The 25,857-nt window shown below is 47.3% G+C and overlaps 2 protein-coding genes across 7 annotated transcripts; one reads left to right on the top strand and one right to left on the bottom strand.

Annotated features, from left to right (window-relative positions):
* Positions 1-9,602: 9,602 nt before the first annotated feature.
* IRX5 (iroquois homeobox 5) lies at positions 9,603-13,359 on the bottom strand. Its single transcript, XM_510970.7, has 3 exons — positions 12,583-13,359; positions 11,126-11,531; positions 9,603-10,952 (listed from the first exon to the last, which is right to left on the bottom strand). Exons 1-3 carry the CDS (start codon positions 12,829-12,831, stop codon positions 10,156-10,158), a joined length of 1,452 nt encoding a protein of 483 aa, XP_510970.2. The 5' UTR covers positions 12,832-13,359; the 3' UTR covers positions 9,603-10,155.
* Positions 13,360-15,149: 1,790 nt separating this feature from the next.
* On the top strand, positions 15,150-25,091 carry LOC746904 (colorectal neoplasia differentially expressed). Of its 6 annotated transcripts, none has more exons than XM_016929855.4 (5): positions 15,150-15,261; positions 18,813-18,925; positions 20,374-20,439; positions 23,695-23,724; positions 24,813-25,091. In XM_016929855.4, the coding sequence occupies exons 2-5, from the start codon at positions 18,890-18,892 to the stop codon at positions 24,933-24,935; spliced, it is 255 nt and encodes an 84-aa protein (XP_016785344.1). In that variant the 5' UTR covers positions 15,150-15,261; positions 18,813-18,889; the 3' UTR covers positions 24,936-25,091. The 6 variants fall into 6 exon arrangements, 4 of the variants coding, with proteins under 4 accessions (XP_016785344.1, XP_054524381.1, XP_054524380.1 ...); XM_054668406.2 differs by having other exon boundaries at positions 15,179-15,261; positions 18,790-18,925; XM_054668405.2 differs by lacking the exon at positions 15,150-15,261 and adding an exon at positions 15,450-15,537.
* The last annotated feature ends 766 nt before the right edge of the window (positions 25,092-25,857 follow it).

Raw genomic sequence — 25,857 nt, 5'->3', positions numbered from 1 at the left:
CTCCACGTTGCCACTAATCTTCTCTTTTATGTGATCCAGGAAAATTGGTCCTCAGCGACCAATGAATATCTTTCATAGATGAGTATGTGGAAAAAAAGACACCTATTACACAGGGTTTGGACTTAGATACTGCATACAAATAGAGGGCAAACAAAACAAACAAACAAACAGAAAATCTTGTGGTTTGGATCTAAAAAAAGTCTCAGAAACAACTATGTGGTGTCTGATGTCAAACCATGTTAGTTGGGAAGGTGTCTGGAACATTCTGGAACGGTGAGAGGATTTGGAATCTAGGGATAACAGATGTCTCACTCTGCTTGAAAGATGTTGAGATGCTGTTTCTAAGGGCCTGTGGATTCCCTTGGGGACAAAGCTACCGATCATTTAGAGAAAAAAAATAAAACAAAACAAAATCCCCAAGTCAAGTAAAGGATTGAAAAAAAAACAGTGAAGCTGAAATGTCAGAAAAAAAAATTCAAAATAAATGCATGAAGGACCCATGATGGGGGGCCTTGCCCCCAACTCCAATCTGTCTTTGATAGGAGTTGCTGTGAAACGATGGGCAAAGGAACATTAATTTTTGCTGGCATCACATGGGATAATTGTGGGCAGGCAGATGTCACTTCAAACAGAAGAAATGAGTAAATCCTTTCAAACAGCAATTGTTTAGGAAAGAAAACACTCCCTGGTAGGCGAAACGGCCCCAGTTCCTCCTTGTTGTTTAGTCTCTGGGAGAGACGACACATCCCAAGCTTTTTCTTCATCTGTACTTCATACATGGAGTCCTGAGGAGGCAGTCATGCTCCAGCAGTGTCTGAGGAGGGCTAAGATGTTTCCCAGCCCAGCCTAAATATATCTCCCTTGACAGCCTGTCACGGTGTCTGAGATTCCGCCATTATAAATTCATTCCTCTCTGTTAAAGCATTTTGTTTCCAGGAGTTCTCTGTTAAAATACAGATATCCCAGAGAACTTAGCTTGGATGAGGCAGGGAAAAATGCAGGCCTAGGAGTTAGGAGACTTGGGTTTTGGATCCATCCCTGTCTCTAAACCCCCAGCATGAGCTTGGAGAAATCATTTTCATTTCCTCAGTCTCAGTTTCTCCACTGCTAAGGAGAAAAGAAATAAACAGGGAGGCCAGGGTGCGGTGTCTCACACCTGGAATCCTAGCACTTTGAGAGGCTGAGGCAGGAGGATTGCTTGAGTCCAGGAGTTCAAGACCAGTCTGGGCAACATAGTGAAACTCCATCTTTACTAGAGAAATAGAGAGAGAGAGAGAGAGAGAGAGAGAGAGAGAGAGAATGGATAGATAGGTTATTTTTTAAAGGAAAAAAAGAAAAGAAATGGGAGATGTGGTCAAAGAACTGTAAGGTCTATGGTTTCAGGAGAGAGGATCTGTTGAGTTTTCCCTGGACTTGTGCGTCTGCCTTGGGCATTTGAGTGCTTTGCCACTAGATGCCTCACGTGTCCACAAAAGCAGCTCCTTTTGGCCCAATGGCTTGAGGGTCAGGGCAATGAGTATTTTACTTACCCTCTTTCTGGGAAAAAAAAATCCCTGCACCTCCCTTAATGTTAGGCATCTCAGCAAATGACACCCCCTATTATCCTGGGGACTCAGGCCCAAATCCTTAGAGGCATCCAGCATTCTCTGCTCTTCTCTCTTCGCCCATATACAATCCATCATCAGTAAAGCCTGTTGACTCTGCCTTCAAAATATAGCCCAAACCTGAGCACTTCTCCCCGCCTCTCTGGGTACCACCAAGTAGAGGTTGGTGCAAAGCAACATTCCCTCCCCCTGAATTCTCCATTGGCCTCCTAACTGTTTCCTACTTGCACTCTTGTCCTACCAGACTTTCAGCTCTCACACCCTAGAGATGCATTTAAAACATAAATTAGATCTTGTTGGGCCGGGCACAGTGGCTCAGGCCTGTAATCCCAGCACTTTGGGAGGCCGAGACGGGCAGATCGTGAGGTCAGGAGACCAACCTGGGTAACATGGTGAAACCCTGTCTCTACTAAAAATATAAAAAATTAGCCAGGCATGGTGGCATGTGCCTATAGTTTCAGCTTCTCAGGAGGCTGAGGCAGGAGAATCGCTTGAATCTGGGAGGCAGAGGTTGCAGTGACCGAGATCGTGTCACTGCGCTCCAGCCTGGGCGACAGAGTGAGACTCTGTCAAAAAAAAAAAAAAAAAAAAAAAAAAAAAAAAAAAAAAAACCCACAAAAAACACCAAAAACAAAACAGAAAAAAACAAAAAACCCGTAAGTTAGATCTTGTTACTCCCCTCAAAATCCTCCCACACTTCCTCCTTTTCTCCCTCTCTCATAAATCCCAAATATCCCACCAGGACCTACAAGGTCCCATATAACCTGACCCTAGCTTTACCTAGGCTTCTTCCCCTTCCACAAAGATCTCCTTGCTGATCAAACCCTGCTCCCACTGCAGGATCCTTGCATTTGCCCTTCCTTCTGCCTGGCACTCTCTTCCTGCAAATATCTGCATGGCCTGTTCCCTAACTTCTTTCAGGTCTTTGTGCAAACACCTAAGAGAGCTTCCTAAGAGAGGGTTCCCAGACTGCCCTCACTAACCCCTTACCCTACTAAATTTTTCTCATAACTCTCATCACCTGGACATGGCAATAAGTCATTATCTCACTCATTTGTTTATTTTCTGTCATATTCTCTAAAGTGTTGGAAGGCAGGGACTTTGTTTTGTTCATTGCTGCATCACCAATGACTAGAACAGTACATCTGGTATATTATGGGTGCTTAACTGACAGTGGTTAGAGTAAGGGAAGGGAAGAGTTTAAGTGGGGCTGTACTAACACAGAGACTAGGATAGGCATTCCACTAGAGAGGTCAATGTCAAGGTCTTTCCTGTCTTCTGTTGCAGGAACACGGGATGTCCTGGGAAGGCAAGGGAGAAGTCCACTGTTGGGAGATCTGGGACGGACAGAGTGAGGTGGTGTGAGGTAGGCAGGGGAGGTGATTCAATCGGAGAAAATAATCCAAGTTGAAATTATAAGTTCATGGGTTGCAGGTTCTTGATTAAAACCAGCAGAAATAGCCAAAAGGTCCTTGTGGACAGATTCCAAAAGACAGGAGCCTGCAGACAAAGGGTGGGTTATGAGAAGAAGAAGTTCTGAACTGTCCAGCAGACTAACCTGAAAGTAGATTCTGCCATGTAAACAAGCCACGTAGCAGCTCCAGTCAGCTCCAGAAAGCTCAACTCTGAGCAGGTCACTCCCTGGTCGAACTGCCTTCCAGTCTCCCTCACTGTCCCGGTTATCAAGCCCCAGCCAGGAAAGCTGGGAAGGTGGAGGCAAGTGCTGAGAAAGATCAGCCATTCAGGCAGGATTCTCTCTCCCTCAAGTCACAACCCAAGCCTCTGTCTCCCACCCTCTGTTTATTCCCAGGCCTTAGCTAGCATCTCCAGTGAACTGAAGTCTTAAAATAGCATGACTTTAATAACTATATTGAAGGATAGCCATGTGCCGTGCACTTGAATCCTCACAAAGCCAGGAGTGGTAAAGCCCCATTTCACAGATGAGGACACTGAGGCTCAGATTGGGTATTGGATCTGTCCAAGGACACATAGCTAGTAAGTTGCAGAGGCAGGGCTGAGCCACGAAGGCCCAAGTACCAACCTGGTAAACTATAACATTTTGGGAAGGCAACTCCAGTCCCCCAGCTCTAGGCTGCCTCGGGTGCCACAGTCACACTCAGTCCTGGAGAAGCCATTGTCCCCATGGGCCTGCAGCCGACCTCCCCGCAGGCCGGGACAGCTGGTTCGCAGGGGGCGATGGCGGCAGCTAGAGCCTGTGCCCCGAATTAGGATGGGGTTGTGGGGGAGACCGCCAGCAGGAAGCAGCTAAGGAAAGCACTCAGGACCGGGCACTTGGGGAAACTCAAGCAGGCGCTGAGTCCCTGGAGACTGAACCCCAGTTGTGTTGAGCACCGCCGCCAGGCCGCGGGTGCAGACGCGAACTCTCCAGTCCTTGTTTGATGAGCAGCGGCCAATAAATTCATTAATCATCATTTTATGCCTCATCAAACCCCCTCCAAGCCCCTCCATGGGAGTTACACAAATTAGCCCCTGAAAAGACAGTAATTTCAGTTTAGCGAGGTAAGTGCTTTCTGATGGGCTCCGCGCACAGAGCTCTCCTGACAAGCCGATCCATCAGCGCGTTGGGGACGGGGCGTGGCCGGGACGCCCTGCCCGGCCTGGCCTCCTCCCACACAGCCCTTCCCAACCTCGCCAGTCCAGCCATCCAGCCCACAGTGTCTCAGCCTAGGGTGCCCCTCACCACCGACTGCTGTGTACCCATTCTCGGCAGGTTGTTTCATCAGGTCTCTCGCCCTAGCCCATCCCGACTTCCTCCGCAGCCCTTCTGAACATGAGAGAAACTGCGGGAACGAAAAACCAAGACCCCAAATTGGAAAACAAACTTGCAGGGAAGGAGGATGCTCTGGCCTTGAGGTTCGAACTCCCGCCCCGGGGAGGCAAGAGCCAGGCACCCCTTTCTCCTAATGTTTGGTTTTCGGGGTTCCGCGACCCCTTGCAATGACTTAAGTGCTCTGTGTATTGTGTTCCTACATTATTTGGGAGAAAAGAGGTTAATCCATGTCTTCCAGCTGATTCTGAAAGAAATCTCATACTCCAAAAGAGGGCCTTGTGGGAACAGAGGAGGGGGTCCTTCCTTCTCGAGGGCGGCTCCGCAGGACCCTGGGGGCTGGAGGGTCGCACCTGGTCTTTTTCACGGCCCTCGTGTCTTTTTCTGAAACCACCAATTGAAGTGGAAGACGACGCCTGGGGAATTAAGAAGATGACTGGGAAAGAAGATAGCAAGGATTTTCTATGGAATGGGCCCAGCCAGTATGACCCAAGCGTGGAGACTTGGGTAAGAAAGGGGAGGGGGACAAACCGAGGTAGAGAAAAGAGAAAGTTGTGGCGAGGGTGGGGTATTTGCAAGCGCAATGCCAACACCACGCCTTCTCACTTTCCCAGCCTGGCGCACAGAAGGTCCCGGGGGGGACCCTATCTAGCCGGCAGGGCCAGTGCAAAACAGGTCGACAAGGAGTTGCAGCCCACGCGGGGTCGGCCGGCCGGCCAGCGTGCCACGGCTGCGGAGAGCTCGAGTGCCCAGCGCCGCGCTGCTCCTTCATTAGCTTCCCCTCCACGCGGCGCTGCATGCCTAGGAAAATAAGTTAGCAAACGGGGAGCCGTTTATCTCTTTTATCTTGGGGCCTGATCCAATTAAATAAGTGCACATTTACATTTGCATCCATCAGGCGGGAGCGCTGAGAGCCCGAGGTTTGCTCGGAGCAAATAAAAGCAGATTTCACCGGGAAAGTGGTGTCTGGGCGCGTTGGGCTCGTCCCGGTGCCGGAAACGAGCGCTGCCCGGCGAGCGGCCTTGGGGACCCAGGGCTAGGGCCCGTGGCCTACACGAGGCCAGAGATCCCCACTGGCCCCGAGAGGCCGCCCAGCGCTGGAGGTGCGGCCAGAGCTGCAGCCAAGCCCCCGAGGCGATCTGCTGTTAGGCCACAACCTGGGCTCGCCTAGTGCCCGAGGCCCAAGTCGCAGTTCTCGTGAAAACGAAAAGGAGATCGGCTATGCCCTGGACACAAAGGAAGACCCGCGGGGTGGGTCTAGGGACAGTCCTGAAGCTTTAGCCAGTTTAAGGGGAAGGCGGGCAGCAAGGTCCCAGTCGGGCCCGATTTCCCTCCTGTTTGATGACCGGGCGACGAGGGAAACAAAGATCCAGCCCGAGGGCGCGCCCCGCTTTCCCCTAATAACCCTGCACCTGGGGGAGACCAGTGGACACAACCTATGAGGGCTTCTGGCGGGGTAGGGCGAAGCCGAGGTAAGCACCGCAGGCCTTGCCAAGCCAACCTCATGAAAGTTCTTTTCGAAATAGGAGGGTTCGACGCAATGGGAGGGTACTTTTGTTTTGTTTTTCCTTTTTCTACAGATGTCCACCCCACAGGCCAAAAGCTCTTAAGACCAAAACGGTCTTTCAGGGCGCGGTTGCACGGTAGCACCCCCATTTCCCAAACCGCAGATTAAAACTGCGCGGGGTCCAGAGTTGGAGCGTGGAAGGGCCCGCAGGAGTGAAAGTGCGTACACCTGATGCGGGACGGGAACTGCCGGGCGCGCACGACTGCAGCCCCCACCCGCAGGCTGTTTCAGCCGGCAGCGTATTTCTCAATTGCCTGCGCCTGGTTTTTTGAAATGTGCCGAAGCTGTGGCGGGAACCGGTAGGGTTAACGCTGTTCTAGTCGTGGGCCCTGCTCCCCAAATTCCCAATGCTAACTGGGTCTTAGGTCCAGGGCTGTGGCGCGTTGGGGTGGCGAAGCAGTTTAAGTTTGTCCGGGCCGGAGTTCAAAGCTAAGGCCCCACGGTGGGTGGGGGGATAGCGGGGGTCTCCTCTAGGTCCCCCTCCCTTCGAATCGCATGGCTTCCAGGGGCCGGTAGGCGGCGCCCTTCCTAAACTGCATCCGCGTCTGGCTCTGTCATGGGAGCGCAATTACATTCCTTTCACTTTGGACGGTTTGCATTGCGCTGTTCCGCGCTTCCGTCCGAGTCGGCAGCTAGCTGTGGGGGACAGGTGGACTAGGAGGCACGGTCGGTGCCAAAACCGCACGTGCGACCTTCCCTCCCCCACAATCTTCTAGGTCCCAAGGGCTGCGCATGGCACCAGGAATAAGCAGCCCGGAGGGGTTTGCAAATCAGGAGGCCTTGCTGCAGACCCCGCACCCGGGCTGGGGGAACGGCATTTCGGGCCTTGGTACCCGGAGTGTAGGAGCTGGGAGGAGAAAGACGTCTCTCCTGACTCCCAAATCCCATGAACTGATTCGGCCCCGCACAGAGCAGGTTCCCGGTTTTGCACTGCCTCAGGGGACTGCTTACAGAGACCCCACGCAGTGATCCCGTGACCCCTGTTGCTAGACATCCAGAGGCTTCTGGTCCCTAAGTGCCAAGATAGGCGTTTCTTGGGGTCCAGAAACGGCCTAGCCAGGGGCAGGTGGCAAACGCCAGCACAGTCTCAGCACCTCGGGACCTTAGGCGCTGCCTCGCGCAACTTCTGCGCCCCAATCCATGCCTGAGAAGAAACCCTGAGCCCCGAACACGCCGGAAGTTTCCCCAGCGCGTCTAAGAGGCTTCGCCTGCTGGAGGGCCCGAGACGCAGCAAAGAAGAGGCTCCGGGAGGAACTTGGGATCGTACGGACACGCAACCACTTCTGGGATTAAGCGCGGAAGACGTTTCCTAAATGCCCTGAATCCCCGTTTGCCTGGTAGGCCACCTCCAAACTCAGAGTCGCTAAACACCAGAAAAGCTGGTGGCCACCGAAACCCAGCTCTGTAAAGAAGAAAAACCCAGACGTAATTGGGTGCTAGTACTGAAGACCAAGTGCGCACAGAAAACCGCAGACCGTGCAGAGGCCCAGGGCGGAAGGGATGCGGGCAGGGGACAGCGACTCAGGCAGCAGCCGCGGAGCCCCCAGCGGTTTAGCTCCCCAGCCGGAGGCTCTCCGCGCCGTTCCTGGATGAAGAGAAACGCCTGGCGTTCCCGGGTGCGCGGTTCCCGTCCCCAGGCAGCTCGGCGGGCATTCGGCTCGCAGCCCCGAGCCTTCGCGGTCTGATTTGGGAGGCCTGCGCCCTGGCATTTGCATATTCCCGGGAACACTGGGAGGCCTGTAATTTTCTTTTTAAAATCGTTGGGCAGGGTTTAGGGCCAATGCTTCCAAAACCCCGCCGAGTTGATGTCGTCCTTAAACTCTCCCTTAAGAGAAGGGGACTGGCCTATTCTTCTGACTTTTTTAGAAAAGGTGACTCCTGGGGCTGCATATTCAACAGGGGGGAAAGCTGATTGTGAACCAGGCTGTGGGGGGAGAGAGGGGAGAGTGGAGGGGGATGAGGCGCGGGGTGGGGGAGAAAGGAGGGAAGGCAAGTCATCTCTGGAATTCAATTGTTTTAAAAAATCATTTATAATTAAAGGGACAAAATAAAATACGATCGTCTCATGCATATTTAATCATTCACACTTCCAGCTTTGAAACCATTTTCCCTGCGTGAATTTTCTCACTAATTTAAACCCTGAAGTCGACTGCTGTTTGCTAAAACATCTGGACAATGCAGCTTTCAAACTTGTTTAAATTCGAATAAGCTTATAAAGGAGCCCCGTGGCAGGTTAAAAAAAAGAAATAGCAAAAGCAACTCCAGTGAAACTTCGGGGTGGGTTTAAAACACCGAGTTAAGGTTAAAGTCATCTTCAGTAGAAATGCAAATATGTGCATTTTGATTTAGTCTAATTAAGCCGGTGTTATGTGCAAACACATTCCCTCTCTACACTCAGGCTTGGGTTTAATAGAGCAAATTAATTCCCGTCGCTGGGGTATGTTTTTGCTATAACACCCCCCCAGTCCCTCCCCCAACCACTGAAAATTTCCCACGAAGTAAAACGCGTCCGGGCTCCAGATCTCGGGTGCAAAATGGAGCCGCCAGCACCGCAGCCAAGCCCGAACCCACATCGCTGGCCGGCCTCGGGGACAGGGCGTGGATTCTTCCTCATTAGGGATTCAAATGCATCCTGACTTTTTATTTTGAGATGAAGTATGTGGGATTAAAACGAGAAAATAAAACCCCAAAAATATTTTTGTAGCTACTCGGACTCTTGCATCTGAGCTGGGAAAAGTGCTAAAGCGACGACAAGCCTGATGGAGTCCACAACGGCCTCGTTATCTAGGCAAATGGCCTCGAACTTTTGAAGGCCACTTGTCCAAAAAGAGGCCCGTTGTGAGAGGGAGGGATCCTTTCAGGGGCTCCCCTCTCTTCCCCCAAGTGGCTGTGGCGCTCCCTCCTCCCCTTCCGCCCACTCTGCAATCTCCGACTCTGCAAAGTGCAGGCTTGAAATTCAGGACAAGTGTGACACCTACCTGTGAAAGGGGGAAACCGTCCCCTCGCCCGTCCCGCTCGACCCCAGCCCCGCAGCTGAGCGGGCACTTCTGGGACGCCCGCCACCCGCACGGTCTGAGATGGAACGTTCATAATTTAATCAAATCCAAAGAAGAGATCAATGCCCAAATTTGAAGGGGCAGAGAAGAAGACGGTGACTTGGGAAAGTCTTCCCCTTGGCACCCCTGAATGCTCCCGCCCGCACTAGCCCGAAGCACCCTTGAAACAGTAATAAGGGCTAAATCCGGCATAAAATCGAACTCATTAGCAAAGTTCACCAGCTGATTGCTTTGCATAAAACACGACACTGATTGGAAGTAATTAGGTTAAGCGATGGCGCTCGGGTGGTGCGTGTCTCTAGCTGGCTTTGCCATCTTTTCTCCCTTCTGGGCACACACTTGGGTCTCTCTTCTCCTTCCTCCAGGGTCCAATCTCTCCCAAACAGCCCGCATCAGTGATCCAGATCTGCATTCTGGGCAGGGCCAGGTTCCCCGGGGCTTGCAGCCTAATTATGGTTTTCCCCTGGTACACTTGAAGGTCTGTGGAACCTTTCAATCCCCACTTTGAAAAAAGTTGCAGTTTGCACCTTTTGACCAAGGCAATGGACAGTTTATTGAGGCTTCTAAAAAGTAATGAGTGGCTCTCATTATGTTAAAATCTCTTTTAATTAAATATTTTGCATTTTACAAAGGCGCCTGCAGTTTCTTTCACTTTTTAAATCTAAGAGTATAACCTGTTTCCTTTCTGTAATACTTTAGCTCATACCCAGCAGAATCAATAGGTGTAAAAAATTAAATTAAACTTGTATTTTTTAACTATGAAACAGTTTTGGGGGAAACACAAATGTATATATTTATATTACAAAAAAACATTAAATGCCTGTACAGGTGTCTTGATTTCATAATTTACTTCAAAGATATTGAATTATCAATTTAAATACAAAAATGCTACATTAAATATACAGAATAAGATTTAATACAAATCCTTTTTTAATTTTTCTTTTCGGTTGGTTAAGACATTTTTGTGTGTGTGTGGAGATGTTTACATTTTTATGTCATCCATCTCCATAAACTATAAACTTCTGAATAGGAGGGGTAGTTTATTTTCTCTCTCTGTCTCTCTCTCTCGGTGATGGAAAAATAACTGCCAAGGCCATGTTTTTAATAAATTAGAAAAGTCCGGGACCGACGCAGCCCGCGTTAAATGTCGGACATACCTTTCTTCAATTCATAGGGAGAGTCTTTGCACAGGTCTAGCTGAGACTGGCTCCGCAACATTTTCGGGTCTTTAGCCAAAGCGTCCGCTCGGTTCAACACGGTCTGGTTTAATCCATTGAAATGAGACCCCGGACCGGTTGTGGGGCCTGGCCCGGGCCCCGGGTGGCCATGAAGGTGTCCGAAGGAGCCATAGTTCGTGTAGCCGGGATAGAAGGGCGCGGTGTAGTAGAGAGGCCGGGACAGCACCGTCCCGCCTGGAAAAGGACACTGCGCCGAGGGCGAGCGTGACGGCGCCGGGGCCGGCGACGCACGGCTGCCTCCTAGGGCTTGCCCGGCTATGGGCCCGGGACACGGTGGGCATGGAGAGCCCTCGCTCCCGCCGCCCCCGTCCTTGACCTTGTCCGACGATGTGGCGATCTCTGCCAAAGACCACAGTTTGGGCTTGGCGAGCACCGCAGGAGGCGGCGGCGGAGGCGGCGAATGGATAACCGAGGGCCCGCCGGGACCCGGGGGCAGCTCTCCCGCGGCTGGATGCGGGCCGGGCGCCGGCGCTCCGGCGGGGTAGTGAGGGGCCGGGTCCTCCGCCAACCGCGCCGCCGCTGGCCCAGCCGGGGAGGGCCCGCCGGTGCGGGGGGGGCCCTGCAGCGCGTCGAGGCGGCCCTCCGAGGGCGGCTCCTTAAAATCCGAGTCGCTGAGGCTGCCCTCCGTCTCCTTGCCTGCAGGGGTGGGTGGTCCCTGAAGCCGTTCGCAGCCCGAAGCCGCCTTCTGCTCAGCTCCTCCTGCGGGCGAAACCCAGGCTGTCAGGGGCGCAGAGGCCGCGCGGCGGGACCCGGTTCCCGCCCGCAAAGGCAGGGACCCCTGCCCCCAACCTCCAGGCCCCGTGCGCGCCCCCTCCAGGCCTCTCTTTTCCTTTTTACTCCCGCCCAACACGCCCTTTCCCGTGTCCACCAACCTGCTTCGGGGCCCTCGGGGTCGCCCTTGTCCTCGGGCTTCTGGGGCTCGTCCTCGTCGTTCTTCTCCAGGTCAATGTTCTCCTCCTCTTCCTCGTCCTCGCTGCGGTTCCGCGGCGTCCACGTCATTTTATTCTCTTTCTTGAGGCGCCGGCGCGCGTTGGCGAACCAGGTGGACACCTGGGTGAGGGTCATCTTGGTGATGATGGCCAGCATGATCTTCTCGCCCTTGGTGGGGTAGGGGTTCTTGCGGTGCTCGTTGAGCCAGGCCTTGAGCGTAGCCGTGGCGTCCCTTGTGGCGTTCTTCCGGTACGCTGGGTCCCCGTAAGGGTACGATCCCAGGGGTGCCGCGTAAGGATGGTACCCCAGGGAGCCCGCCATGCCGGGTGTGTGGTCGTAGGGAGAGCCCTGCGGTGGAGACGCAGAGAGGTGAGTGTGGACCGTGGTCTCCACTGCCATCGGAACGACCGAAGCACCCTTTTCCCTGAGCTCCCCGGGGTCTGTGGGTGGACGAGGCCCGCACTCCAGCTTCCTACGGGGCAAGGCTGGCGGGGTTCAGACCTAGGAGCAACTCCTCCCCCTCCTCAGAAGGCAGCGGGGACCTCAATTTCTGGGTCAGGTCCTTCTGGGGCCCCTGAAGCTGTCCCGGCCTCGGTGTCACCCCGTAGGCCCCCATCTGCCCGGGCACGTCCGTACCCCGTGCGCAGATCTGGCCACGGCGGCCCGGCCCTCCATGCAGATAGAGGCCTGGGCAACTGAGGCGACTCCGCGCTCGGCGCGGGAGCGGACGCACGTTGGGCGCAAGGGGGGAAAACAAGGGAAGTCAAGGCTCTTTTTTTCTTTTTTCAACACGCTAAGAAATGCAAACAAAAAGCTGAGCCATGCCCACGCACTCCCACCCTCCAAAAATACTACCCCAGACCGAAGTTACAACCCGGCCGAAAAATCCCGGATGCACCGCAGCTCGACCGACTTTTCAGAAATTTAATACTCCCAAATCGGATTGCGAAGATAGGATTACGGATTTGCAACATTTTGGAGGACTAATTAAAGGCTAGGCCAAACACATTTACATAGACTTAGCACGCTTCTGCTCAAATTTCGAGTCTATTTCTTTTGAACTACTTTTCCAAAATGGCAAAACCAAAAATATAAAATTTGCAGGGCAGCCCGGAGCTTACGTTTACACCAAATGCTGCTCTTTAATTGCAGCTATCTCTCCCCACAGAACCCCTTCCCGCCAGCTCAGCGATCCGAGCAAGACGCGGCTCTCTTTTCCGAGCAACTCTTGAGTCCAAGGCCTGGGCGAAGCTGGCGGAGACAATCGCCCAAGTTTGAAGGGGCCGCGAAGCTTGGCGGGGGAGGTCGGTGTTGGCGCCTAGGCCCGTGTCCCCCTCCGCCCCCGTCCTCCCGCCCGGCCCCTGCTGCCCCTCGCCCGCCGCGGATCCCGCTCACTTACCACGTACGAGGAGAAGGCGGCGGCGGCGGCGGCCGCGGGGTCGGCGCCGTACTGGAGGTGCGAGTTGTAGCCCGGCGAGGGCGCCGTGAAGGCAGTCGAGCCAGCGTAGGGCGAGAACGCGGAGCCCGAAGAAGAGCGGCCGAGCTCATCCGTGCGGGGCCCCGAAATGACGCTGGTGCTGTACGCCGGGCACGAGTAGAGCGCCAGCGAGGCGGACGGCTGGTACAAGTAGCCCTGCGGATAGGACATGGCCACACACGGGCATGGGGCGCGCCGCGCCGCGGCCGCCAACGAGCCGGGCGGCGCCCTGCGAGGGCGAGCGGGCGGGCACCTGGCCTCTGGCTGCCCTGGGCAGCCGCTCCTCTGGCCCCGGATCCGGGGCTCCGGCCCGCGGCGCCTCCTCGCTGGCTTCCCGCGCGCCTCCGGCTGCGACCGCCGCGCCCGCTCCTCTGCGCGCCTCGCTCGCCCCAGCTGGGCTTTTTTTCCCCTCCCCTCCCCTCCCTTGCTGCTTTCTCTTTTTTCCCCTCGCTCTTTGCACTGGGGGGCTCTGCTTTTGCCTTTGCAAAGGTCCTGCCAAGATGCTAAGTTGGAAATTGAGGATTCTGACGCCTTGTGCGCGCCCGAAGCTCCTCCTTCCCGGGGTGTAGTCGGTGGGAGGACTGGCAGGAGCTTCTGGGCGGCCGCAGCCAACCCGGCCGCCAGGCGCGCCTCGCCCTCTCCCTCTTCCTCCTCGGCTCCCTCTCCCGCTCGCTGGCGCTCCTCTCGCCCCTCCCTAGCGCCCGCCTCCCCTCCGCGGCCCCCCCTCTCACCCCTCCTCTTTGCCTCCCCTTTTCCCCTCCCCGGTCTCTCCCTCTCTCTCGCTTTCTCTCAGACTCTCGAGCGCCGGCCCCAGGATGACAATCACATCCCAGGAGCGCCGATCTCTTCCAACTTTCCTCTTCTGCTAACTCGGGGCGGAGTGGCAGTCCCGCCGCCCCGAAGCACAAAGGGAACAAGGCCGCGGGCTGTGCGCCGGCGAACGCTCTGCGCTCTCCTAGCCACAGTAGGTCGCGGACTTAGCGGATTTCTTGTTCTCCGGCAGACTGGGCTCCGAGGCCATTCGTTGCCCACCCCCCTCTGGCGTCTTCCCCAAGCCAGGGGGCCCGGAGAGCCAGCTGGAGATCCGGAATGAAAGTCTCTGGGAGAGCCGATGGATGGCCCGCGCCCAGGGCGCAGGAAGTCCGGGATGACTGCCCCTCTGCGCCGGCAGCAGCAGGTGGGCGAGAGACAGGCCTCATGAGGTCTGCACGTCTCCGCCTCGCCTTCCTTCTACCGACCCCCCGCCGGACGGCGAGGGAGAAGACACTGGTGCCTGGAACTACCGGGGTAGCCTTTTTCTAGAGTAGGGGTGGTGGGCAAGAACTGCCAGACAGAGAATCAGCTACACCCGAGGAGGTCTCGGGACCGTCCCCAGCTCCACTCCCACGCCTCGCAGCCTCTTTCTCCCGGTTTTCCCACCGCACGCAGCTCGCACCGCCGAGTCGGTGGTGGTGGAGGGTGCGGGTCCCCTTCCCTTTTGTTTAACTACGTCGCCTTCCCCTTCGCACGCACTCTCGCATCCGCCCACGCTCCACTGCAAACACTGGGCAGAGCAGTGCCCAACCCAACCACTGTTTGTTCAGCGAGGCGCTGGCGAGGCAAACACACACAACTGAGTCAGAGGCAGAGCCCTTGCCCACGACGGCCACACAGTTAGAATACAAAACAGACCCTCTCCTCTTCTCTCCACCTCCCGCCACCACAAGCCACGGACGCACTCGAACTCTGGGACAGACAGGGGCGCTGGTGAACCAGGACAGAAGATGGCACAGGTTTGGGCACGCCGCGGAAGCTCGGGATATCGGGAACTTCGCATAATGGGGCCACACGCAAGCCGAAGCATAACTATATACAAAGTTTCTCGCATTGACTTTGACGGGCGAGATGTACTTTATTTCGCGAGCTCACACTAACCCACCGCCGCACCGGCAACCGCTCGGTGCTGCGCTCTCGTGCACGCGCGTTGGCTCCTCCCCTCCGTCTCCTCCCCTCCCCCAGACACCGCCCACCAAGAGGCCTGAGCGGTTCAGACTACATTCTCCGAGAGCCCCTGGGTCCGCCCAGCCCAGTGCCTGACACCTCCTTCACCTATGATTGGGCGCTGGCCTCCCTGGGCTCCGCCCCCTGGTGACGTAACCCCGCTTTCCTCCGAGTCTCGGCGCCAAAGGGGCGGGGCGGGGCGGGGTCTCGATCGCGCTATTGTCATGGAGACGGGAAGCTGGCTGCAGCGGCGGCGGGGACCGTGGGGCCGAGGTGGCTGCCAGCCGGCCAATGTCTAAGCGAGGCGGAGCGGCCCAGGCGGCCTGAGCCTGGGGGAGCGCGCAGCCGGCCAGTGGCGGCCTCGCCGGCGGCCTCTTCCCGGGCTCGCAGTAGGCCCGAGTCGTCGCCGGGAGCTCCCGGGAGCAGCGTCCACGCCCTGCTCCCCTCGCTCCCGCCTCTTGCGGCCCCACGGCCCCTCAGCGCCCGCCCCCGGCTCCGCCCGCCGCAGCCGCAGCCCCTGGCGCTAACGGTCGGTAACGGCCCGCGCGCGCCGCCCGCCGGGGGCTCGCGCCAGCCACGAGGGAGCGTCCGCGGCCCGCGCGCCCGCGCGGCGGAGGAGAGGTGAGCCCCGGCCCGGGCCAGGCCCTCTGGCCGCGCCGTCCACCCCTCTAGTCGTGTCCCCTCGTGGGCCGAACGGACGCAGCGGTGCCCCGCGCCCGGCCAGACGTCCCGTGGGCTAGGGCCTGGGCCTCGGGCCGCGTCGGCGCCGGACGAGCCTCTCCGGGTGTCGGGGTTCGGGGCGGGCGCGCGTGGGCGTGGCTCCTCTGTCCACGCCTGTTCCCTTCGTCGCCGCGGCTCTCGTCCGGGACACGGCTTTCCGGAGTAGAGCCCTTGGAGGTTTGTGCCACCGAGAACCCGAGTCTGTCACACAGACATCCTCATTACATCATCCTGCCACTCCGGCAGTCCCGCGCTTTCTCCCCCCCGCCCCCGCCCCCGCCCCCGCCCCGTGGCTTGTTTGTTGGTTGTTTTTTTAATTTTTTTAACCCCTTTTCTCGTACTGTTTTCTTTTTGGTGTCAGGGGCTGGAGAGACTCCTGCAAGATATTGAGGCATTTAGAATGTATGGTTCTGTTGCCGTGGTTGTCACCTCCGCTCTACGTCAAATTTAAGACTCATTTCTTAAGGATGTCTCTATTTTCTGCTTTATTTGCACATTGATGGCTCTGCTGCTCAGCTGGCCACGGCCGCCCGGCGTCTGAGATAGAATTGTGTTAATATGAGAAAGGGAACGGCCGATCATGATTAGCAGGCAGACGGCATGCAGATAGCATCTGGCGGGTTTTCTCCGTTTTTATATGAAAGCGTTCACTTTTTTGCTGGTAAACACGAGGTTTTAACTTTTTATCTGGGTAGTGGTGACCATTTGTTTCACTCTCCCCTCCTTTTTACTTCCTATTCATTAGCTTTTCCGTTTGGAAAGCTGCATACTTGTTAGCGGTAGTTTGGTGTCTTGACTCTGAAGCTTTCTCTTCCAGCAGAGGTGGGATCTGTATCCCTCCCATCCTAGGTTACCAAGAAGACTTTTTCTCCCCTTACTTTCTGTTGAATTTGTGTCTTTCCAAACATTTAAACTTACACTAGGGATAAGTTTGCTCGGGTTGTTTTTGACGTAGGACTATTAAATATTCTCATTTTGAAACTTCCTAAAGGTTTATTGGTTTGTCATGTCTGCACGGATCCAGTTTCGCATAACTCTTAAAATTTAAAGCTTTAAAGTACGATTCGCAATTGTATTGTCAGGACATGGCCCTAGAGCTTGTTCTTCAAGTTTTGGCTGTACAGTTGTCATTGTTTCAGTCAAGTGCAAAAGAGGTTATTCCTGTTTATTTAGTGTTAATAGCTATTTACAGTTAGAACTTTAAAGACTCATAGAAGTAGGTCTGCTGTATTTTAAAGATCTCATCATTCTTGTGGGAGAGACACAACACCAACACCAGGCAAGGCAACAGATTGCTTCTGTCATATCGCTTTGCTGTTTTGGAGTGTACTTAAAGGATTATGATTGATAAGGCTGTCTTGCCAGAGAATGTTGACACAGGTGTGCATCGTTATCTTAATTAAGATCCTGAGAAAATGTTGTCTATAAATGGTGACATAAGAAGGGCGGCATATTTTTGTACAGTTTTGCTTTTGGAGAATTTAATTGCACTTGAAACCTGTCTTTGAGCTTCCAGATTTTGTGAGCACTTTGGCAACAGAAGTTTTAGAGAGAAATGATAGTTTAATGTTAAGTGTTCTGGCATGTACTGATACTACTTGTGGCTTTTTGGCAATGCCTGTGTCGGCTTTCTTTGTGCTCTACCTTTGTGGAATAATGGTTTCTAATTTTGAAAGAAAAGCATAAAATACAGCAGTATTTTATTAAGCAAACACTTATTGGTGTTCAGAATAAGTCTGTAGAGGAGGGCATGCTTAATGTGCAGAAACAGGATTATAATAAGAGGTAAATATATGAGAAATTTATGCTATTTCGTTTTTTTGGAAAAGAAACAGTCTCCTGGGGTGCCTTAATGATCTAAAACAATTTCTTTTTCATATCATTAAATACCTAGATACAATGTTTACGGAATGCCTTGTTTTTATTTCTAAAAATAGAAGAAAACTGTTTTATTTCTTCCAAAATACTGTTCTGTGTGTTTGAATTGATGAGTAAGTGAAGATAGTGCATTTAGTCTCTTACTAGTTTAAGGATCTGAGTCATAACCTGGGTGACCACTAAAATAATATTGCTGTTCTTTACTACAAATCTCGGAATGCAAAAACACTGGCAAGATGGATGCTGTTGATGATATTACCCTTGGCTTACCCAGCACCTAATACCTTTTAACATAAGTATTGCATTAAGATTTTCCCCTCTCTTTGTAGCTTAGGATTTCCTGGAAGCTGGCTGGCTATCAGTGTGTATGTAAGAAGTGTGTATGTTTTTCTTTAATATTAAAAGTCATTGTAGAAAGAGGAAATGAAAGTGGAGGAGACCATAGGCATATGATCGGAAAAGCCAAGTGTAGAGTCACAGCTCATTCTTGACTCCAAGGATAATTAGCTGGTTAGAATTACATGGTAAACTAAAAGAAAGACTTATGTAGATTTGTTTGCTAAAACTAAAACAAGACCATTAATTTTGAGATAATTGCTTTATTTATCTCCCATACCACCCCTAATCAAAATTTTTTTCCCCTCTGGCAGCTATGATGAGCATTCTTATGCTGTTATCCATGTGTTATTTTCAAATTTGATATATTGCATTAAAAGAGATGAAATAGGAATATGAACTAATTATCCATTTTAACGAATAACTCAATAATTATTATTATGTGTATACATTCTAGAAATCTGAGGAAAAAATGTTCTTTAGTTGATAACAGGAAAGTAAATTAAATCATGTAATCCTGAGTGAATTAAATATGCTCTTCAAAATAGATTATGAACATAGCATCATACTTTGGAATAATGTTTTAACTCTGGGATAGTACAGCCTGTTTTGAGTGGTAGTATTTCATTATCTTTATATATTTCTCTTCAATATCTCTTTTTTGTTGACTCCTATATTTTAACATCTTTTTGGTATATTTGTTAGCTGTTTATAGGGAATAATTTTTCTTAATAGAATAGCAGCTGGTGCAACTCTAAGAACATGTCAAATCTAGGAATTCTTTTTTCCTTTTTCAATAATGAGTGGTTTGCTTTCATAGCACTGCTCTGAAGTGTGATGCTGAAGGCTTATTTCTGCATAAATCTGCAGTGTTTTTATAGCTGTAGTATACCTAAGCACCAATTTAGCTTAGCAAATTAACTTAGATGCTTCAAAATTGAAAACCAGTATATTCTAATGTAGTTTGAGTTTAAGTCTTTATTAGTAAGGATGCACTTAACATTTGTTCGGGAGAAGAGAATATAATTTTCTCCTGCAGTTGTCATTTACGTAATCCATTTTTCTAGTCTTTTCTCAGGCTAATGATATTCCATACCTTGATACAGCTTTTACTTGTTTATTTGCCATAATATGGAGTGATACCTTGGAGAAAATTAGATATTTGAATCTAATATCCCAAAAGTATTACTTAGTTTTCTGTGTTTCCTTAAACAGAATCATTTCCATTTTCGGTGCAGGTGTTAAGTGTGATGCTTCCATAATACATTTGGATGTTGTCAGCTAAGTTCACTTCTGAACTAAGGGGTTCCTCCAAATGTTGGCTGAAATTCATCCCAAGGCTGGTCTGCAAGTGAGTGTCTGCACACAGTTTGCTTGTATGTGGAGTCGATCCAAAATAGCATCAATGTTGGTTTTACCAAAGTATTTATATTGATAATAGAGGCTAAGTACAAAATGTAGAGAATGTCAGCTACTTGAGGCCTTTGATTATTAAAAATTTTATTAATGCATTAAACAAGAGTACAGTAAATAGATAAATTTTAGGTTCATGAAATAAAACTGAATAATTTATTTTTACTTACTATTTATCATGGAATTACTTTGAATAATTTATTTTTAATGGTATAATTGGACAGTAAAATTTATAAACTCAGTGCTTTTCATAAAAATCAAAGTGAAGTTTGTAATATTTTATACAAATAGAATTATTATTTAAGAGAAATAACCTGTTTATGCCTAATTACAGTTTTTAATCATTTCAGTTACCTATTTCTTTTAAGAATAAATTTAGTGGGAATATCAGTTCCAGTCATGGGTACCAAACTTTTTTAGTGACAGAGTACACACAGGTATGTAAAACTTGTCATTTCTCATCAAATAGAGGCTGCTGAATATAGGCAGGTAAGAAAAGCTATGAGAAAGAATTGTTTTGCAGAATATTTGTCTAGTTGTCAGGGCAAGGAACTGAATTTATTGACACAGAACATTTTGTTAAGTAAAAAAAATGGTTCTTATAACAAAAAAAAAGCTAATTTTACAGAAGGCAGTAGTTAATATAGCCGCCAATAAAATAAATGTTTCTCTGAATACTTTCCGAGGCATTACAGTGATTTTTAACTAATATGAAGTGATATATAATAATTTTAAAGTAACATCCTTGAGTTTTCCTATTATTGATTGCTTATGGAAATTGGGTTTCACGTATGACTGAGAGCTAAAGCATTACAGTGAGTTAGAAAACACAACACAAATGTAAAGAAAATGTTAGGCGGTGAGTAATCTGATTCCTTTTTGTTTGCCTTTAAGCTTAGTTTTTTGTTTTGTTTTACTTTGTTTTAAACCATGTATAAAATTGTTGAGTTTAAAAGATAAGAGGATTAAGTAATTTCTTTTTTCCTCCTAAGGATAAATGTAGGAAAAATCTAAACACATAGGCAGATTGGTTGAGTTTTATATCTGTTATCGGCCACATTTATTAAGATTCATATTTCATGTATATTAAAGGTATTCACATGTATTAAAATTCTTATATTCCTTCTATATAAAATAGATGTAGGGGGTTCCCACTCTTGAAAATATGAAGAAAAGATGTCCTTTCAGCAATAATGGGTTATGGTTGATGAATTGAGAAGGTTGTATTAAACGTTCTCTAGTAGAAATGGCTAAAGAGCATGCTTTTTGAGAAATGTATCATCTAGGAAGAAAATCAAATGGAGTATTGGTAATTAAATTGTAATTCCATGAAGGAAGGAAGTGGTGCAAAAGATGAAGCTAACTATTCCTGTTTTTCTTTTTAAGAGTTTACAATTCATAATGGAGCTACTGTACTGGCTATTGGAAGGAGGAGATTCTGAAGATAAGGAGGTAATATTATCTCTTTTAAAAGAATACTTTCCTCTGTAATCCTGAATCTTTATTACATGTAAGAACTTTGTGCAGTAGACAGCAATTTCTTTGAATTTGGTATATGGAAACAATTTTATTTTCCTCTGCTAAGTTTTTGAGCCTGCCTCTTCTAGTGCCATGGACTGCATTGGTAGAGCTGAGAAATATCATTTAGCCATACTCAGCACCCTTAAAATAGCTTCTTTCTGAGAATTAGATCTGTGAAGGTGTCCTGCACAGTTCTTGTAGATGTCATTTTAGTTTGTGGTTGACGTGCATGCATTCAGCATGTTGCTTAACCGTCCTCATTCGCCTCCCAGTTCTTTGTTGCCTTCATTTGGGGGGGATGTGTTTTCTGCTGGATGATTTACTGCTAGACATGACCAAACTCTGAGTATAAGACTTGGTGTTTGGCAGCTAGTTCCAGTGCTCTGCTAAGAAGTAGTTGGGCCCAGCCTGGGGCATTGTAGTGTCCTGGAGGCAGGGAGCTCCTGCACAGGGGTTCTTTTCCTGGTTCAGAGCCTTAGGTGCCTTTCCACTTTTCACGTAATCTTTTCCTAGGTTGGCTTGCTGCTTACTTTGCAGCTGTTGCAGGGATTCACATGGAATGGAGGGCTCCCTTTTATTGTGGATTATTTCTTTGATAATTTACCCATGTGCTTTTTCATTTGCAAAAACCCAGTGGTGTTTAAGAATGAAAGATTCTTGAAGAACAAAAATTGGGTTCAATTTGTATCTATCAGAAAAGATTTTATCCTCTGATGCTATGTAGGCACATTGAATATGCAGGCTAAATTAAAAACAGAGTAAAACCTTTTTATAATACGCCAATTACTATATCTAAGAATGTTTATACAGGCTGAAATTTTGTAATGGTATTTATATCTGTTTTCCTTTTTAAGGAAAATAATATACTTTTCTAGGCATCAAAAATATCTGCCCCTTTCACTAATGCTGATGTACCACCTTCCCCCAACCCCCAACGCTAAATTTGACTGGCTTAAAAACATCTGCCCCCTGAACTATATCTGGGGAGGAATATTAATAAAACAATGAAGGACTTCATGGTGTCTAGTTATATAATTAGGAAATTGGTTAGAAACGTGGCTAAAACCAGTTTCTTTCATTAAAAGAACTAGTGTACATTTAAAAACAAAAACCTTCAGGAAAAAGACTCTTTAAGTCAAATAGTATTTTTGGTTAACACAGCAGGAAAGGGAAATATACCAATTTCAGATTCTTTTATTTATGCCTAAGTAGAGGTTGTAAGCAGCTAAGGAAGCGATTAAAATGTAGTCTAGTAAAAAATGGTGCTGATTACTTGGAAAGCAGTTTACATTTGCAAAAAAATTCAGTATTATGACCTTCACCAACTTTTACACATCATATACTTGGGTTATTACTTATGGTATAGCTTGTGTATGGAATGCAAGGGTATTTTCAAATTGACTAGGTCTTGCTGGTCATCTTAAAATATGTTACAATATTACAAAATTGAAATGTAATATTTTTTAATAGAAGGAAAATATAAATTTAATATCTGGGCAATTGAGACCTTTAAACTTACTTTAAAAGTATGATCTTGACGTATATGATACTGTTTTGTCTTTGCTATATTAACAGAATTAGAGGGGTGTTCTGCAATTCAAATACCTTATATATTAATTCCAAATTTTATTCTCTATAATGGACTTTTAAAATAAAAGGGTATATGTGCTTCAAGAGGGCAAAATTTGAATCATGAGCTAATTTGCTAAGCATCAGATTATAGAAAAGCATCCTTGATTAATTTGGAACTGTGAAAGGGGGCGGGTAAAACTGTTTTCTGCAGAAATTTACTAGTGCAGCAACCATTTAAATTAAATGTTTGTTAACATAATAGTGATGGCATTTTCTCCTCCCCCTCCTTGTGGTTTTGTCCAACTAGATGTTACAGTGGCAGTTGCACTGACTGTTAAGTGTTTAAATGATGACACCATTATGTGAAGTGATTTTGAAATGAGAGATTCCAGCCAAGAATTACATCTGCTCCCATCTCCTTCAAATCATACTCTCTGGCAGTACAGATTATGATTGATTTGTTTGTGACAGATTGCAGGAAACAGTCATTGATTTTTCAATATTTTACCTTAAAATTATTTACAGTTGTAACCATGGGGAGGTATTTCCATGGGCTGTCAGCCCCTGAAAGACTAGGATAATATTCCCTGCTCTCTGACAAGACAAATTACCTGTAATGAGTGCAGTAGCTGAAGGGTATACTTTTATTTTAAAATATGTCAATAACCCCAGTGACTAAACGAATATTGATTTAGCATAATGAAGCCTGAGTAATGTGAAAATGAGCTTTTTCAAGGGGCATGGTAAAGTCTTTCTTTTTAGCTGGTTGTAAGAAGCTTTTCATTCTTTTCAGCTAGCTGGTAGGAATATAGAATTTTATAAGCAAACCATCAGGAATGATAGTGTTGTTTCTGATAAGCAACATCCAAATATTTTGACCCTGCTTTTAGTGGTTTTTTTCAAATCTTATTTTGAGTCTTACTTTTAGTCATAGAATAGCTACTGATTTGATGCGGTCTTTAACTGACTTAATATTTTTACAATTTCAATATATTTTGCATTGGAATCTCCAGTAATGAATATTAAAATATATGTACAATCATTTGTAGATGATATCAATTATATTAAGACATTTCAGATGGGCTATTGTAGTATTTAATGTGCCGTATTTTATGGTAGAATAATTCTCAGTCTCTGGACATCAAGATTGCTTTCAGTGGGAATGAAGATTAATTTACTTCAGTCCTGATTTTTTAGGCATCAATGCATGTTTTCATTTTTGTCAGACTTTTACCCTCTTTTAATGTAATTCTCAACTTCTTACGGATTTACTTCCCAATACATAACATCCTTCAAAACAAGAATGATAATAATTTTTATATTTTTTATAAAAATAAATTTATTTTTAGTCCATCAAGGTGTCTGAAGATTTTATGCCTAGGTATCTCCTATCTAACTTGATAAGGAAAATAGGATAAACAATGCTGGTAATAGCAGGAAAGTAAGTATTTGAATAAGATGTCAAACTGATATTTCATGTGAACCTAACTCATTTTATGGTAACTAATAATTATCTTATTTAAATCAATAGGTAAAACCTGTTTAGAAATTAAAAATGAGTTACGATTTAAAGAAAATTCAGATGACTCATTGTGAGTGCTAGTTCTCTTGTAGGATGCCACTGGAAATGTTGAAATGAAAAATGTAAGTATATCTTTTGATGGAAAAAAGCATAGTCTCTAGAACACAAAATTACTGTTTTATTTTTTTCTCAGGAGTTTGCCTAAGGGTGTGACAGATGATCTCTGTCAGTTGTCTTAGTTGTGTCCTGCAATAAACTGGATGCTTTATAAAATACTAGACCTGTGATTTCGTATGCTGTAATATTTCATTTCTCCATCACCCCTCCAAATTATTTCTTAGTTTGGAGTAAAATAATAAATGTATTATAGTCAACATCTCTTGACCCCTCTTTAGTTTCAGCTAAACTAAGCATGTGTGTTTGTGTGTTCATTTTATAGTTCATGTGTAGAACTATGTGAATTAAATTTAAGAAACATGTAAAGTAGAGGAAATAGTTTTCTGGGGAAATTTTTCCTTTTTGGATATTATGCCCTTTTCCATTGCTTTTCTCTGCTTGAAAGCAAAAAAAAGTACCCTACCCCTGTTCTCCTTTAGGGAAAAACTATTCCTATAAAGTATTTTTAAATCATGCAAGTCATTGCCTAGGGTTAGCTAAAACATTTCTTTTTAAAAAGGAGAAAATGCCCTGGCTTTAACATTTTCTTGTATTTGTATCTATTAAGATAAACAGTTTATTTTGATACAGTACATACCAATCTACTTAATTTTTTTTCCAGAATTCCTTTTACTATGTTTGGTCTGACCTTTTATGATAACTTAATATAGGAACAAATTAGCATATAATTCTATTTTCCATGTGACCTCAACCAGTTGCAGAATTGTACCACTACTTTGGGGGGGGCAATTTGATAGTTTACGTAGACTATAGCATTAATTGTTCCCAAATGTTCAGTGCATCCTGGCTAATGTATTATTGAAGGTGTTTTCACGTAAGCAGTTAGAGGAAGCACTTCACCCCTATTACGAAGTTATTAAAATGCCTCCTAAAGGTAGCATTTTAAATTAGTATACCTAATTGATTAGTAATTTGTCTTCTCCCAAGCATAAAACAGCATAGCAGAGTTAAGTGTGACCAGTGAAGTATAAGATATCAGGGATTGATGGTGACAATGATCATGGCAACTAAATGGATTTTTTTTTTCTTTTAGATTCAGCCGTCGGTCTTTGAAATTTCCTGTGATGTGTTTCAATCGAGATGCAAAGAACATGGAAAAATCAAAGTGCTCAAGTGGTTTAAATATGTTTTGGATGTTCCTGTTTATAGACTATAATACTTTTCCAATTAAAATCCTCAGTTGTCACGCAGAAGAAGGTTAAGCTGTATTTGATTGCCAGTTTTACTGAAAATGCTTAGTATTTTACAGTATCACCAAATATATTTTGTTTAGCCAAGGTATAGGAAAAATAAAATAAATTGTATAGGTTGACTTTTTTCTAAAATGTCTTTATTGGATAGAATGAATGTTTATACCTGAAAAAAAAAAGGTTCAAAAAAATTCCTTTTTCTATCAGAGTCATTCTTTTGACAATCAGATATTAGACTAGGTTTAAAATAACTTTCTAATATGACTCATATTTATGGGAGGAAAAAGACTTGAAAGATATTCCTATGTGTACTTTAATTTTCTGTAATAGTCCCTCTGGAATAGAATATCTCTTCCTCAAACAAATCTATTGGCTCATTTCATATACAAGAAAAAGTTGCCCTAAATGGCAGAGTTTCATCTCTGTAAAGAAGGCTGACGTCCACTTCCTTCACAGAATCCCTGCATTTGGGTAATTGAGTAATGATAGATTACCTTGCCATTGGGAAATACCTTGTTGTGGCCTTTGTAGCAGCTATAGGAAGATGGAAGAATTCTTTTGTACAGACAGGTCTCTAGCCTCTTTGGTGTGGACACTGTGAAGGGGTACATCTGGTGAGAAGGAGTGCTTAGGGAAGGAACTGGGAAGGTCCACAAAGGCTGATGATGACAAAGAATCCAAGGGCTATGATGAATTCTTAAGCTTAGATCTCAGAGTCATAAAGTAAATTTATTAGGCTAGAGAGATTTCCTTTTTTATTTTTGATCAAACTTTATTTTTTCAGATTGTTAAATTCACATGCAGTTTTACAAAATAATACAGAGATCTTTGAACACTACCCAGTTTCTCCTAATAGTAACTTCTTGCAATATACTGTATAGTACAGCA

Source organism: Pan troglodytes, chromosome 18 (assembly GCF_028858775.2).
Source record: "Pan troglodytes isolate AG18354 chromosome 18, NHGRI_mPanTro3-v2.0_pri, whole genome shotgun sequence".
NCBI classification, from domain to species: domain Eukaryota; kingdom Metazoa; phylum Chordata; class Mammalia; order Primates; family Hominidae; genus Pan; species Pan troglodytes.
The sequence above is the reverse complement of the archived record's forward strand: the minus strand, read 5'-3'. Positions and strand labels throughout refer to the sequence as shown.